Below are 17,046 nucleotides of genomic sequence, written 5' to 3'. Positions count from 1 at the left end.
GAACTTTAATATAATATAAAATAGACATTACAATCTTTTACACGCACGTAAATAGCAATATAAACACATGCAATATATTAATTTAATTTAATCCCAATGATGATTCAACTTCTTTATTTCGTTTACTCACGGCTTTGTTACCATAAATATAATACCGTAATGGTTTATTTGACCACTCTACTCCATAGCCGTCTATGCCTATTCTAGGGCACTTTACAATTTTAATCTTCTCATCTGTGTTGCTATTTTCAATCCACAAACCTTTCCAAGAACACATGGAGTATTTACTATGCTTTTTATGGAGTTGAAAAGCCATACATAACTTTGATGGACCATTACACAATTCATGTGTTTTCAAATTTTTCATAGGTTGTTTAGGTACACTAGCTCCCTTTGAAGTTCGTTGACTGGCCATGGATTCAATACCTTCTAAGGGTTCGACAGCTCTTATTAAAACAGCACACCCCTTACCTAAAATCTCACCAGGAGATTACTATATGGAAGAATGTGGGATACAGATGATACAAATTGTTAGATATCATAAGCATGTTCTTCGGATTCAATATTTCTCTGAGTAACACTAGAACTTCCTAATACATAATATCTCCACACTTTTTGTTCATTATGTTTCAAATCATTATTAAGATGTGCTGCTACAATAGTTGTTGATTTTATGTAAGGATCACATTCTACCCATAAATCATTGCAGTCGTAAATTTTTTTTGTATGGAAACTATCTTCATCGATAACAAAAGCTGTACAAATCTTGGATGGAGTGTTACAAAGTTCATATTGTTTAATACGTTGAACATTTTCCATGATTTTTTTTTCTTTTTTGTTTTCTTCTAATCGCATATTTCTTAGCAATTCCATATAATCAACACCAAGTATTGGTTCCACTGCCTTGATTTGCACATATGCTCCTGACTCTAATTTAATTTTATACTATAATACTATACTATACTATAATTATTTGAGTTTAAACTGCTATGATCCACACATGGATTTTGGGCAGTGAACATGTTAACTACTTTAGTTTGTGGCATTTGGGGCTAAACTCATTCTACTATTCTTATTAACTTACACTCACCTTGACTAGATATATTGAAACAATGATACATGCCATAGGTCATATATACATAGATAGTCCCTGGTGGCATATACATTGGTATATTACGAGGAGTAATTTTATTCTGATATGTGTGCGATGCTTTGTCAACCACACCTAAATAACCTTCTGTTTCAACAATTCTGCCCTTTAAAATAGTTCCATTCTCAAGGTAACGAACTAGTACTTTCCCTAAATAGACAAACAATTTGTCTATATTGATCCAAACACATATATAGAAGGTAAAATAAGAAAATGTAGTTAACCAATTTACCTAATAAATTTTGAGCTAAGTCCTCGCAAGGGGAATCAAAAAATGAGAATGGCAGCCTATTAGAACATATCTCTTTTTCCCATGTACTTAAAGGTGGATCTTCTAACTGTTTTAATTCTTCCTTCATCATTTCAAGATCTACTACAGCCCTAGGTTTATTTTTTGCAGGACGTGTATTTGGTTTTAATTCCTCATTAACTCTTTTATTCCCTACATCAGTGAATTATATAGAAACTAAATATCATATTTGATATTTAATATTCTACCATTAAACTAACTTACTGTCTTTCAAGCTTTTTAAATTAAGTTTACTTTCTCCACTTTTGTCAGAAGCCTTAACATCTTCTGAAGATGACGTACTAGAAGACTTTGCAGTATCGATAACTTCACTTTGAGTTTGTAACATTGCTAACGAATTATTTAATTTTTCGTTAAGTAAATTCTTAGCTTGTACCTCTAAATGATATTCATTGTCCTGATAAAAACATATATACTTTATTTATCATAAAATAAAGTATATTAGCGTTAATATGCTGATGATTGAATGTTCAGATATTAATAGTGAAGCAATTGCATTTTGTATTCGAATATGCAATGGAAAAGAAACGTACATAGAAATAACGTAACCTATTTGATATATTTTTTACGAAATTTCGTGGTTATAACGAACCTTCGATTCCATTCCTGTTTCATCTTTACTGGTATCCTTTACTGGTATTCCTTCATTGCCCGACTTTGCCTTTGTATTAAACCGCGTTCTCTTCATCGATGAAACACACCACACAAAACGAAACTTCACAACACTGTTAAACGTTTGTCGAACAATATTCTCTACAAAAAACGATATAAATTGCAATACACTTAATAATAATTCCACATCGCGTTACGCGGGCACGAAGTCTGCCAAATTCAAATTTCAACTACAGAGCAGTTTCTCGTGCGGTATATGAGGGAAAAATCAGCGCTGCCACTACGCAGGCGCGAAAGAGGAAAGATTTGGCGGTAAACATTTGATATGCATTCAAATCGTATATAATGAATAAAAGATAAACATCATTCAATCAAATTATATTTCGCAAATTGAAAGAAACTGAAGCTTACTTGAATAATTAATTAACATTATTTGATTAAAATCAGATGATCTTTATTCATATTTCTCTACAGCAGTGTTTCTCAAACTTATCGGATATCCTCTGAATGAAGAAAAACTTTTGGCGGTACACTAAAGTTGAATTGAATTACACACTACTTTTTAGTAATATTTAATTAAATAATACACATAAATAAATATGAAAGAAATCTGCGTACTCGCTAACCCATAGGAGTTCACCGTTCCTAGTTTGGAAAACATTGTTCCAATTTAATTGCACGCTTTAAATATTGCTCCCATTGAAAGGAGATGGCTCGAATTTTCATATTTTACAAAATAACGAGACAAATTTGTCATGTTTATACATGAATACGGCTCAGCTACAACAAATTGGTTAATACATACGGTTTTTGGGTATTCCGTAATCAATAAGAATCTTTAGACTTGATTTAACAGGCAACATCTGTTGTACTTGCAATACAGGAGAAATTTAGTTATGAAAAGAAGTTGAACTATACTTCTTCAATTACGCACAGACCACAGATATTTTTGACTTATTACACACGCAAATGTTACGTCATCGAAGATATATTTTCAACTATTTCTATAAATATATATTGTTTCTAAGGCGAGTGGAATCACAGAGATTATGTTTATCATTTCTTTGAAGTTCACGTTTGATGCATTTGTCGTAACAGAGTAAAATATGAGGCAGCTGTTTGGTATACCTGGAAAAGAGTTTCAATTTTTAACGAATGTGTTTCAATTTCAGGCAAGTTGATTTAGTTTACCGTGGAATATGTTAACTATTTGTTCATAGATTTTATGTTCAGTGCAAGTACAATTGGTAACTATATGATAGTTGAGAATACTCACACTTGTTAACGTATGAATAGATAACGTTTGAAATGTTAACGCTTTGATGCTGCAGTATTGTTGCGCCCTAACAATTATAAAACATAGTTGCCTTCGATAAAACGGCGATAAACTGTACCATGATATGTTGAAATAGATCACATGGCCTATTTGCTGGCTCTCTTGAATGAGAATTTCGCCTGTCCAACACCAAAGTACGAGTTGTATCCACATCGAGATTAAATACGATATACATTTTAGTTGATCGATGCGTGTACCATTGTTATCGGTGACTGCGAAACCACTCAAACAAATCTCCATCCCACTCGTAAGGAGTTGAACGAATATGATGGGAGTCAATAAATTGTTGACTTCAATCACCACGCTGTACGAAAATAATATTTTCACATTAATTTGGAAGCATTACAGTGAAGTTTCCAAAATGTATATACTAAGATTATTCAATTTGAGACATATAAGATAGTATATTTAGGAAGTCCTCAATAAAAGTCGAAAACTCAGCCCACTCGGGGACTTTTAACGAGGACCTCCCGGTGGATGTAGATTAATCGAGACCTAATGGATAATTTTCTGTTTTCGAAACATTTTGTAGAAAGCAAATGTTACTTTAATGCTTCAAACGAATAGACTCTGGAACGCTAACGAAGAAAAGATCTAAATTACACAAATATTTACTTTATCATTCGTTGGTGATGACGGATGCATCTGATCAATCTCGCTTCCACGTTACGCAAACAAACGGCATGCGTGGATTTGCCACTTATTTCAATTTCCAATTTGTTGAACCACGTGGTGATTAATTTAAACTGGCCGCACACGTGCAAGATTACGGTCATCAACGTGGCGTCCAAACCGGTGATCCCCGCACAACAGATCATGGACGACATAACTTGGCAAACGAAAGTGATCTCGTAGATAGGAGAGCCTGTGATGTCAGTTCCATACCTAATTGTGTTACCAAATGTTTAATAAAAATTACAATCTAAGCTATACACGTTTATGTTTAATCTATGTTTAATGTTGATCCAATCGAAGCTTATTTAATCGAATAAACGAACAAACGAATTGAATTAATATATTTTCGATAATTTTAATGATTAGATCAATGCAATTTTATTATCGTATTGTTTAAAGTATTTAACCGGTAAGAAATGAATTTTACCACACTTGAAAAGGCAACATGAGACTTTTGTTAGTGTTGTTGCCCTCAATGTACTCGATTTTAACGCAATTGAATGCAGCTGCAATGGTGAAAGTGAACACGTTGCACAGGCCAGATAGGTAAAACACTATCGTAATAGTTTTTCCCCAATAAGCTAACTGCTCGTACGATTGCTTTTCTTCGATGTCTTCAGCACTGTTCCATAGATCTCTTAATTCATTATAAAGCCAATAGACTTGCTTTTTTCTTGCCACTAGGTAAATCATTTTGAACAGTAATTGTCCGACTGTGGTTAAAACGCATCCTACTCCTAATTTGGAACGGAGATAATTAGAATTATCATATATTTCTCTTATATTGTAATATTTAAAATACTTTTAGTTAAAAATTTGTAACGTGTTGTCTTATAGTATTTTGCTCCGTTAATTTAGAATATGTCAATAGAATTAGAAATAAAGGTACTTTTTAGGTCTTTAGAACAAAACAGGTAAAAAATTGAATCCCTCCATGCTTGTACCTGGATGCAACGATTTTTTTTTAATCCACGCCAGTCAGTTTGGTCAAAGGTATAAAGAAATTTGTAAAAATGTTTAGTTCCGTGGTCTATTCTTAATTTATTACCTGCCAGCACCTGCAAATCACCCCAATTCACGGCTAACGCCATAATCTCCGGCACGAAGACGTTGCTGACCGCAGTTAACGCGAACAACAAGCGAAAGTAGGCGAACAGTTTGCTACTTGTCGAACTTTTCTCATCGATAGGCCACATTCCGGCTATACCGCAAATAATTTTATTCGGTAGTATGTAATAATCGATCGACGACTTAGAGGGTCTTTTCATGTTTTTCCTTCATGCGAACGGTGCGTGTTAGGTGAACCTTTCCTCTCGTATGTCACAACAGGGAATGCTTCGCAACAAGAACCAAATATTATCGAGCAGACGATAAATGATACCTTTATCTGCGCCCTTCTGTCGATAGAAACGTTTTGCAATATTAATACCACCGTCGCTATCCATTTTACATATCCTGCTTCTCATAGTCTGCTTCTAATTCGCGGTTTGACGAATAGACAATGCCTCCAGCAGATGACAGATAAGAATCATCTTGTGCAACGACGATGAAACTTTAACAACAACATGGGTTTACCAGACGTGACTACATTGTTGGGAGACGACACGAAAGCATAAGTTGCTATTTCATTTTTCCGCGTGCTACATATTACATGGGCTCAACCTAATACTTATCTAAGACCCCCTGGAAATGTAGCAGATAGTCGTGAAATAAAGATTTGTACTTTGTTACGTCTACTTTATACCTAAGAATGCGAAACCAGTCTTCTCGTGACGCTCCAAGGGAACGCACATTGTTTAGTGTTTAACTGGCATAATTTTGCATTTTAGAAGTTTTGACAATGATGGTGATTCGTAAAGTTTTTGCAAACTCCACAACTCCATGACGTTGTTGGTAAATGTCCTGTGAATATTCCGAAAGAAATCTAAAATCAGAATATCGAAATGTAACGAAATTGAGGATTCTTTAAGATTCAACGAATTGTTTTGTTTTTTATTATACGTATAAGCAATCCAACTTACACATAATAATTAATAATTAAAATGGACACTTTTTTTAATTTATATGAATAAATCTCTGGACCACTGTACGTTGCCCTTTTATTTGTCAAAACAAACGTGTTAATCTTTTCGCAGATTTACGACGTGCCAGTGTATAAAACGTACAACCAACGACATTAATTTGATATAAATGTACATCTGGTTAAAATAAGTGACACGAATACATCGATACTCCATAAGAATCAGCATTTGCGTAATCACAGAACGATAACTTGTTTAATTCAAATAGAGAAATAAATAAAACAATAGAGTCAAGTGTATATAAATATTGAAATACTTAAAAATACAATTACAGTAACGTTTCGACCGTTCAACAGTCTCGATCCAGAATTTAACAAATTTCAAAATGTACCACCATTGACAACATCAAATCAAAATTACAACCTATACAAAGAATAATGAATTCGATGAACATGGCGAATGAAGTATACTTTTGATGGTAAATTCATGTAGTGAATTCACTCGACTTCCACATTCATAGTGTCTATATACAACTTGTATAAATTATTTTCCTTTCACGCAGGAAACGGGCAGAGCAATAATTGTATCGTTATTTTTTCGTTGATCGCTGAATTTCCAAAAGACTCTTACCCGTGGTCTCAGGTATCAGAAAGTAGACATACGGCGCGCAAAAGAGCATACAAACACCATAAGTCCAGAACACGAACTTGTCACCAACCAAGTCCAAATACGGCTGATAAGACCTTGAGCTAGCGAAGGACATCAACGCGTTGCTGGAGCTCACGCACAGAGAAGCAACATTTTTCAAGCTCGCTGGAAACATTTCACCCAACAGGGTGCTCGGAATCGGTTGGAGTCCACCAGCCACGGAGAGATTGAACGACAACATCGCGATTATGGGTAACCACGTTAGGTTGCTGCTATCGTATCCCACGGAAAGAAAATGAAAATGCAGACCCAGGATCGCCAAGGATATCGATGTCCCGAGGCTGGAGATGATCAGAAGTGTCTTCCTACAGAGTCGATCGATCAGCAACGTGGCCGTTAACCCAGCTACGATCGTCGCGAATCCGAGAATCGTCACCACTATACTAGGCGTTATGCTGACCTTGCTTTTCGTCACGATTATTTCCGCGTAGGAGGTCATGATATTGTATCCGCTTGCATAGGAGAAAGCGTAGAGACCAAGCACCACGAGAGCCTTCTTCAGGTTACCTGAAACGAGGATCACGAAAATTTAATCAAATTTCACATTAGTTTAGTTTGTGTCGAAATTATAGTGACGAAAGGTAGTTTGATATCTGATCATTAATTTGTGTTGGGTATAGCGTGATATACGTAACGAAATACAATTCAGAAAGGAAAGAAAAGGTGAATGGCTGTTGTTGATAGATATTATCTCATTAAGATGTGGGTGGCCCCGAACAAAGGGAACGTCCAGAACAAAAGAAGAGTCGTAAAGTATTTCTTGCCTGTTTGACAAGCTTTACGACTTTTCTTTTGTTCTGGACTTATCTTTTGTTCTGGATTATTCACATCCTAATTACATATCGTGCTGAGTATATCATCTAACCTTGACCACCTCGAACACTTGTATTTGATGCTGGTCAAAAAATGTCAAAAGATAACGTGAGTGCACATTATTGTCAGTAAAATGAAGTTCATTAATAATGATGAATTATTCCGCAGAAAGAGAGAAAAATATATCCTTAAAAAATAAAAATAAATTTGAGACTCCTTCCACTTGAAGTCGTTGGGATATATATTTTTTATTTAAAGAATGACACGCCACTGAGTTCTCGCGAAACTTATTTAGAAATAAAATGTCCAGAGATTAGCTTAAGTTAAAAAATCATACTTGGTTGAAGGAACTGCTTGAAGTTTCGGAAAATGTTAGTTCCAGCCCCGTCGACGAATTCCTGGAGCTCTCGCAACTCGGCTTTGACGTCAGCTTTTCGCCTAAACCACCTCAAGGATGCCTCAGCCTTGTCGATATCGCCGTACAGGAGGTAATGGTAGGGTGATTCGGGTATCAAGCTGAAGAGGATCATGAAGAGGATATTCGGAACGAGGCTCACGTACCCGAACATCTCCATAGACAGATAAGGACCCATTGCATTGCCCAGGAACATACCAACGGCAGCTGCGTTCACGTTCATGGATATCTGAAGACGTGACCACAGGTATGACTTTATCGAACGTGTAATCTGATTGATACGATATTAGGCAACTAGTTCACCCTGTATATGCTACGTATTAATTTTCGAATATGAAACAACAGGTTCTAATTAATGACTAATAACACGTTGACTGCCACGTCATGCAGGGATGAGTGACACTAATGCATGAGAATGATTCATGCTAAAGTTGCTTGTCACATCGTGGTAATATATTATACTTACTACGATAATACATTTTTGTTTCGTAATATATGAATGAGATATGTGAATAATGTATACGATTATTGTATTTTATTGCTCATTTTGAATTAGTGCGTTTTGGTGTATAACCTATTATACAACGTGTCGATACAAATGATGAAAGAAAAAATTGATTGGTTCGGTCAGATTTTATCTGATTTTTGGTCTTAGACAACTCTAATCCGTTTCTTATCCTACATAGTTAAGTTATTAAGAATTTACCAGTGATCCACGAATTCTGGGATCGGCGATCTCGCTCAGATACATCGAGAGTGCAGACCATATAATTCCTGACCCGATTCCTGAGCAGAACCTGGCCACGTAGAGCCACGTGACCGATGTGGCACAAATAGTGAATACCCAGCTTGAGGCTAGCGGTAGACCACCGAGTAGAATTACTTTTTTTCTTCCAATGTATTCTGAGGACGACGGTGTGACATGTTAAAGTCTGATTTTCCTGAGAACAAGATCACCACAACTCAGAACTAATGATCGTTCATTGGATCATTATGTTATATTTATTTTTCTCTAATTTCCTTTCTCGATTCCTTTCTCAAGACGGAATTAATTCGAAGAAAAATAGTTATATGGAACCGATTTGGATCGCTGTTAATATTACTTTTCTACATACCACAATTTCATATCACGCTTTTCTACGAGTGCTGAGTCGTGGCTGCCTTGTTCTTACTCAATTCTCGATTAACAATGTTCTTCGCCATTGTTTGCCTTGCTTGGTCGTCTGATTGCGTGCTGCAAGAGAGGATCGATCGAATCAACCAGAGATGTGTGTACGTCTGATATATTTAAAGGGAAAGTTATTTACTTCGTAGACGGTATTTATTTTTAGCATGATTTTCTATTACACTGTTGTCACTGTTAATCGTATCTACGTAAGTGGTGGTTGTTCTATTTGTTTTTTAACGCAGTGCATGCATCTAGGTCAAGCTTTCGATTTTTAGGACTATTTAATCTTTGAATGAATTTGAATTATTAGCCGTCTGTAATTTTGATTGGAAGCAATTATCTTTTGCAATACGAAGAATATTATAATGCAATAGACAGAAATTAAAAAAGTAATGTCAAACGGTGGTTCACATAAATAATATCCACGATAAGGAACACTTTCCGAGTGGTATACGGGGCTGAAACCTAAAATGGTAATTACGGATTTTCCTTGGCACATATCGAAACGTTTTTGCCACTATCTTTTTATTCGATCGTTAATTAAAACACTGCATTTATGTTTCAACGGACATGTCTGTAAAGTTTTTCAAGTTCACGCGATTCACCGCGACGTGTCCGGAAAAGGGTGGGTTAATGGAGTTGACCAGACGAATTTTCTTTCTGATAGTGAAGAAACGACCTTACCTTGACACAGTGCACTGAGCAAAGCGCCGGCTAGCCGGCCAAGATTTAAAAGGGAGGCCACCCAGGACACTTCGGTATCTGTCAGCCTCAAAGGCATGTTCGCTTCCGTCGATGTCAGTTGAGCCAAATACGGCGATGCCCAGCCATTCGCGAGACCACTTCCCATAACGGCTAAGCTGACTGTCACAAACGGCCATGAAACAGTTGTGTCAACGGACGCGAAAGTAATTTCATTAGCTCATTCATAGACATAGCTCTACCACCATCGTAATATACGAGCATCTTGGACTACAGATTGCATTTTCGTATTCAACGGTAAACCGAAATCAACTTTATTTTGTCTGCTCGGCACGATTGCTACACATTTGCGTATGAGAAGTAATATTTTTAAAGATAAATAAGACCAGGTATGAAAATTACTTCCGCTTGGTTTCAGGGTGTAAAATTTGCGTTGTAAAATGTGCAGGTACAAGTATACTATGATGACATTTAATAGAATGTCATATCAAATGATAATTCTCTATAAATATTTAAAAAGTGAAATAGGAAAATATTGTTCCATTATAGGCAAAATGTTGGAAAAGAACTTGTTAGAGAAATGTAAATAAAAGATGGAATATCGTCCTATTTTTGAAGGAAACAAAAAGAATTTGACAGGGCACTGATCTTAAAAGTGTGACAAATTATTCAGAAAAAATGTCTGATATAATAAATACGTCTCATCCAATGTGACAAATATAGTTATCGATTGTTTTCGTAACTAAAGTGAATGAATTTTCGTGAGGAGTTTCTTTTCAACACTACAGTAACCTCTAGTAGCAATTTAAAGTTATACTTACGCGTGTACGCAGCCAGCCATTGTGGCCATATCGTGACGTTCTTAGCTTCATCCTTTTTCGGATCCTCGCTGGACATCCTGGATTCCTATAGGATGCGAAGGGATGGTCAAGGATGCGTTGCACCTCGTAGCCGTTCGGTCGCTGTTTCCCTAACCGACTTATGAGGTTCGCGAAACTTATACCAGGAAGATACTGGTTGAGATCGGAAAATTTGCATTCCGATAAGATTTCTGATGTATTTATGCTCTCTGCGCGTAGGAGTTTGATTATTTGGCTATGCCGCGTGTGCTTGGGAGTGGCGTGAAAAAAGCTGTTATCGCGGGTTTCTCGTAAGAATATTTTTCTTATCTCGGCTCGTTAGGCGAGAAACGGTACAAATTTTTGGAAAACATCTCGAGCTACGTAAACATCGGCTAGTCATGATTGACAGTTCTGCCGCGTTATCGCGTCAGAAATAGCTAATAACAATATCAGGAGTCACCGTTTCACTGAGATATTTATTGGAGCTATACGGAAGATTGACAATGGAATTACCGTGAATAGGTAACACAATTAAAAATCACCGCAAAATTGTAACTGGAAAATTTTACACTGGAAATAATGTTTAGTTTGATCGTTTTAGTGTGATTAAATCTAGCGCGTGTGTCTTTGATCTTTTGTGGTATTTTGCTGAGGATAGAATATGCGAAGCCTTATGAGATGAGATGTTCTCTAGAAAATTTCGAGTAATAGCAACCTGGAACCTTCTTTGGGTACAATTTTTGAGTTCATTCCTTTATTTATAAAAACATTAAACAAGTAATTATTTGAAATATGTTTATAATCAAATCAAGTGGTCCGCCCTATATATTTGTGAATCCAAGATTCTTTTTAAATCGATTAAACAAACATCGCGTTTTGTATTTGTTTTACCTCTCCCCTTTGCAAATTGTGTCAACAGGTAATTAATTAATAGAATTAAACTATTTTAACGTAAAAATTGCTTAAAATGAAGAAGCAACAAGCACCACCCAATAGCGTGGAAATTCCCGATCTTTTAAGTGTTTTTGTGAAGGGGATGAGACTTCGTGGAGGAAGAAGGTAAAAGAATCAAACTCAGGTTTACAATTTTTATTAAAAACGAATACAATTTCAAACACCAATTATTCCCGTTACGTATGCTATATTCTACATGGGTGTAATATTTAACCTACATTAAGGAGACTTGTAATATTTACAACACTGCACTATAAAATATTGCCATCAGCCAGGAGAGTTTGAAAGAGTTATTAACGTCACAACTGTCACCACCTCGGTGTCAGGCAGCTTTCGTGCCCGCAACTATGAAATTAGGAGAATGTAATGAAATAGATGTCCAGGTGAATGAAGTCCCTGCAAGTTACGGCGATAGTGATGGATATAAACAAGTTGAGAGAACATTAATCAAAAATTTTTGTAAGTTCGTCTTACTGTTATATAAATTATTTACCGAATTGTTTCTTTTATTAACTTCTACAGTGCACTTGACGTTGTTAGTTGCAAAATTTCAGTTTCATACAATTTCATAATTACGTTCTGAAAGATGGTAATCAAGAAAAAACATCAGTGGATGATGCGGAAGAAGTAGGGTGTTTAAATTGCCTAATAGATGATATATCATTATCATTTGATGGTCAATGGTTAAAGAAACATTTGAAATTGCCACTAGAAATGGCAATCAAAGAAATTGTGGCAAAGAAACCTCATGATCCAGTCAATTATCTTGGATTTTGGTTGATTCATTATCGAAAATCCCAGGAGAACAAGCAGTGGCAATTGGAAGCAGATCAAGAGCTACGTCATTACCGTTCTTTGATTCGAGAACCAGTACGTATTATCAGTAATTTTGTTATATCAAAATATCATGTAAACATGTACAAGGGCACAGTTTCAGACATTTAGGCGAAATAAGGGTTGTTAAAACATAATATTTCAGGTACTTGAAGTGGAGGAACAAATCTCTAACAAAGGAGAAGAAGAAGAAGAAGAAGAAGATGTAATCCGAGATAAGAATTTTAATTATTACGATGCTGTCGACACCACGGCGTGAATGATCAATAAAACTAAAATTAAAAGCAGCAACCAAAATTCAGTCAATTACAATGATACATAATAAACAGAATTTTAGAAATCTATGAAAGTGTCCATAAATGCAAAAGTATGTAAAGTATCAACAGTAATATACATGTTGCACCGTTTAGAAGATAGTACAAACTTTTTTTAAGCTTAAATTCTGTTTTCGTATCTATAAAGATATGAATTTGGAAAAACAACCGTAGTCTAATAATAAGTTTGTTCGTAAGTAGTACACTATTCGATGTTATATACTCATAATTTAAAAAACACAGAACTAGTACAAAACAGAATAGTTCGTGTCACGTTACATGGAGACTGCGTTATAGAACAGTAGCGCGCTGTCTGACCATAACATACCATTCTCCCCTTAAATTCGCGAAGACCGTCGCGTCGCGCTTCCCCCGAGGATCGTCAGATGCCACCATTCTCGGCGTGACCGTAACGAGGTTCGGGTGGATTCGAGCGTTTCCGTCGTCGGGTCCACGGTTCCCATGCGAAGCTGCGCTCAGTTCGAATCGCGCAGCCGCCCCAGAAGCTCCGGTGCGCGGTTGATCGAAATACGAAAAGTGTCGCGAACACGGGGGTGCGTGTTAAACTAACGAAAAGCAACGTCTCGAAACCCGTGACCCGTCTTCATTTTCAGGCATGACCGAGGACGGTGTCGGAGGATGACATTGGCGTATTTGTACGCGTCGGCGAACGGTGTAACGCGGCACGTTTCGTGCTCGATTCGATTGTTATTGACGCGAGGGTTGGTCGCGCGGCCATGCCAGTGGTCGGGTCAACGATATAGTCGCCAGATGGCGTGGCGTTCGTCTCGATTCACCCTGCCTGCGCTGGAATGCCCACGGCGAGGTGCTTGTCGACGTTGTCGTCTTTCGTTGGATCTTTTTTCCACGCCACGATCAGGTGACCGGCTCGTGAACGTTTTCGTTGCCTGCTTACCGATCCCTCGACCGTTAACGATCACCCTTGAACGGACGCGCGACCCCGGAAACGGATGTTAGAAACGGATGCGCCAGGCGGGTGGTCCACTTTACACGTACGGAAGGTGGTGTGTTGTGTTGTGCACTAGAAGGCGGTTCCAGCGCGCTCCCTTCGACCCTATCGAACCGTCCATTCGTACGGACGGTGTAATTTCGTCGCGGAACCGTGGGAAAAGTCGTGTGTCGCGGTGTCGCGTTGCGAACATCGTTTACAAGCCCCGTGGAAAGGTGGAACGGTGGTGTTGGGACGATCGAGTCGAGGCGGAACACGGGAGTGTCGTCCACCATTTTGGCTGCGCGAGGTTACTCGATGCGTGCACCGTTCTCTCAGCACGTTCGCTATTTTCGCCCCTGGCCTCGCGGAGTATCGTTCGCAATGCGCGTTGCGTTCACGGCCGATTTAAAATACCACAGTGGACAGTGCCTGGAAACGGTGACTAGTTAAAAATGGTCCCCTAAAACCCTCGTTTAAATGGAGCAAGGCGAGGGCTGTTTTCCTCGTCGCAACCCCGAAGCTGTCAGCTGGTCGTGAGCGGCACCGTTGGAAATTGACCCAGAGATACTCACCCACTAACCCACGGGGTCTACACGCATCGAGAAAACGACACGGACCCCATCGAGGATCTAAGAATCGTGTCTAACAGGGAATAAACGAAGTGGCTGGAAAGTGGGTTACCGTGAGTGTCGTCCCTGCTGGTCGAGAAGCAAGATTCGATTCCCGTGACCGTGTTTAGAACCTTTACAGCCTACCCGAGGGACAATCGTCCAGCTGATCGTCGGTAACGTGAAACCTGAGGTGTCGGGGGGTTAACACCTCGAGTGCCGTTAACCCCCTTTGCGTGACCACCTCGCGGCGGAGAACTTTCCGTCGCGATTCCTCCGCGGGAGATCACGATCGACCTGAAAGAGAGACTACTGTGAACAGCTAGACCCGCGAGTAGGTTAGGCCGCCACCCCTAAATCTGACGTTTAAACGGACCAAGGTGATGGCTGTTTTCCTCGTATCAGCTGTGAAAATTGACCCCAGACATTCTCAGCCACTCAATGATCCAGATCCGCACGCATGAGAAACCTACGATTCACGGATCTAATGATAACAAACGTCTCTGGAAAGTGGGTTACAGCGAACGTCGTCCCTGCTAGGCGAGAAACAAAATATATTTTCTGGTGTTTGGGGCACTCGCAGCATAATTGGGGGCATATCGTGGGTCCAGCTGATCGCAATAACGAGTTGAGTCGGGGTTAACACCTCGAGTGCCGTTAACCCCGTTCGCGTGGCCACCTCGCGGGGGAGGGCCTTCCGTCTCGATTTCTCCGCGAGGCTCGCGCGTGCATGAGATGAACGGCGCGATCCAGGATCGGGCCGCCGACGGTGCAGCCCCAGGAAACGATGCCCTCGAGCACGACGAGACGCGGGAAACTATTAAGACTGTCATGAGTCATCGAGTCGCGTTGGTGCAAATTGGAGTGCACGGTTAGATCATCACATCACATCACATGGTTCATGGGCAGGCAGGACTGTGTATTGTTAGCAGTGTGAGTCTCTGAATGGAATCACGGGTTGGGATATTCGGGTGGACCATTAGTGAACGCGATGGATGGGTATGCGTGACTGTGCACTGTGATACACTGGTAGTTTGAGTGTTTGGACCGGAAAGAGTAGTTGGGATGTTCGAGTGTATCGTCGGTGAATGGTCGGTTATATCGTCGGTTATGGGAGCGTGAACCCCCTAAACGGAATGACGACTTGTAACGTCGATGTGGACCACCATTGAACAGTTCGGATGGGTAGGTTCAACTGTATACTGTGTTCACTGTGAGTTTCTGAACAAAATAACGGTTTGGAACGTCGACGTGGACCACCAGTGAATACTTTGGATGGTTGCGACGGTTTGAGGCGGACGATCTGTGAACGCGTTGGATGGGCAGTCCAGTGAACTCGGTGAACTCTATTTCCGAGTGAGTGATTGTCGAGGGATCGCGGGTGAACGATCGAGGCATTCGCGCGGACAGGCCGCGATGGAGACTAAGTGACTTTTTTCCCGAATATCGTCGCCTATCCCCCTTTTCCCACGGGATGGGATCCTCTAGATTAGTCCTAGATGTTTCGTGCGATTTGTCGTTCAAGTGAACTGGTTCGGTGTGCTCGATCAGTGCTCCGAGTGTGTGCCGTTTTCGTCGACGGTTTGACGAGGATTACGCGTGCTGCGCAACTTGCTCTGGCCACGTCCAAATGTGAGTGCCCTGTTTTAGATTGTTTTCTGTTTGGGTCTCCATTATCGCTTCTGCCAAACGTCTGATACTGACAAACAAGTATAGTAGGTTAACAAGACAAGTATAGTAATTTTCATTTTTTTAATGTGTCCACGACTGCAACTGTTTTCAAAAATGTAACAGGTACTGAAAGAATTGTTATGTTTAGAAACAACATAGGCAATATTTTGTGGAATACAGAAATCATTGGCTAGGCTAGTAATATGGTATAATAATTTAATCGGAAGGAAAGCATTAGCAAGATATGAACTTAAGAGAATAAACTTTGAGGGTGTCCATTTCTATACTTCAGGGCAAAATTTATAATAATTTCTAACAGAAATGATTTTTTATACTGATTCATAATCAGGTTCATGAATGATACAAGTTTTAATTGAGACAAAGGGTTATTTGGAATGGATATCCAATACTCAGAAAATTTGGCAGTATTTACGCAAAAATAAAAACAATAATTCTTCTCATATGTGTCCAACCAGTTTGTTAGACTCGGCCAAACAGATTTCGCTTTAAACATTAACTAATTAGGGTGGTTTCCTAAATACAGATGAGAGAGTCACGTTCTAGAATTTATCACCTAAATTGTTCTAGTCGTGGTTTTTTCTCGATTCTGCAAAGTTTGAACACGATAACCTTTCGACCTTTGGTATAAATTATCTAGGTCTCCATTTGTCCTTTCCAAGAGGATACAAAACAATGGGGAACAAACATAGAGTTTTTGGGTAATTTCACCTGATGTATGACAAACGAAAAATTGAAAAAATCTACTAAATATGTGGCTCTTATTAATTTATTATTAACGGTAACCATAACGCTATCAAAGGTTTTTGTAACAGAAGGTCGTTGAGAAAGTTTTCGACTTATTTTTTCGTGAAGAATCGTATACAGTATCGGAATTTGTTGTAGTAGGTTGGATCGAGATGAAATCTTGTCTTGTAACTCTCTGTCCAGAAGTAATAGATTA

The 17,046-nt window shown here is 38.7% G+C and overlaps 3 protein-coding genes and 1 long non-coding RNA gene across 5 annotated transcripts in view; 2 read left to right on the top strand and 2 right to left on the bottom strand.

Moving 5' to 3' along the window:
• Positions 1 to 75: 75 nt before the first annotated feature.
• On the bottom strand, positions 76 to 2,329 carry LOC128874380 (putative 3-methyladenine DNA glycosylase). 2 transcript variants are annotated; one of them, XM_054119126.1, is made up of 5 exons: positions 2,053 to 2,329; positions 1,665 to 1,857; positions 1,383 to 1,592; positions 1,091 to 1,300; positions 76 to 471 (listed from the first exon to the last, which is right to left on the bottom strand). In XM_054119126.1, exons 1-5 carry the CDS (start codon positions 2,146 to 2,148, stop codon positions 83 to 85), a joined length of 1,098 nt encoding a protein of 365 aa, XP_053975101.1. In that variant the 5' UTR covers positions 2,149 to 2,329; the 3' UTR covers positions 76 to 82. The 2 variants fall into 2 exon arrangements, with proteins under 2 accessions (XP_053975101.1, XP_053975102.1); XM_054119127.1 differs by having other exon boundaries at positions 76 to 429.
• Positions 2,330 to 3,128: 799 nt separating this feature from the next.
• Positions 3,129 to 10,928, bottom strand: LOC128873532 (facilitated trehalose transporter Tret1-like). Its single transcript, XM_054117157.1, has 10 exons — positions 10,732 to 10,928; positions 9,893 to 10,072; positions 8,747 to 8,943; positions 7,963 to 8,269; positions 6,698 to 7,319; positions 5,132 to 5,358; positions 4,511 to 4,820; positions 4,024 to 4,293; positions 3,349 to 3,712; positions 3,129 to 3,200 (listed from the first exon to the last, which is right to left on the bottom strand). The coding sequence occupies exons 1-10, from the start codon at positions 10,805 to 10,807 to the stop codon at positions 3,144 to 3,146; spliced, it is 2,610 nt and encodes an 869-aa protein (XP_053973132.1). The 5' UTR covers positions 10,808 to 10,928; the 3' UTR covers positions 3,129 to 3,143.
• Positions 10,929 to 11,898: 970 nt separating this feature from the next.
• Positions 11,899 to 13,285, top strand: LOC128873090 (uncharacterized). The gene is made up of 3 exons (XR_008456325.1): positions 11,899 to 12,165; positions 12,261 to 12,576; positions 12,686 to 13,285. It is a non-coding gene; the product is annotated as an uncharacterized LOC128873090 (long non-coding RNA).
• Positions 13,286 to 13,294: 9 nt separating this feature from the next.
• Positions 13,295 to 17,046, top strand: part of LOC128873084 (inactive rhomboid protein 1) — a 236,131-nt gene continuing 232,379 nt past the window's right edge. Inside the window, exon 1 of the mRNA XM_054116356.1 lies at positions 13,295 to 16,046. The gene's annotated coding sequence lies outside the window, so the exon portion shown is untranslated. The remainder of the gene's footprint in view (positions 16,047 to 17,046) is intronic.

This window comes from Hylaeus volcanicus, chromosome 3 (genome assembly GCF_026283585.1).
Source record: "Hylaeus volcanicus isolate JK05 chromosome 3, UHH_iyHylVolc1.0_haploid, whole genome shotgun sequence".
NCBI classification, from domain to species: Eukaryota; Metazoa; Arthropoda; class Insecta; order Hymenoptera; family Colletidae; genus Hylaeus; species Hylaeus volcanicus.
This window is presented reverse-complemented; position numbering and strand designations above follow the sequence as displayed.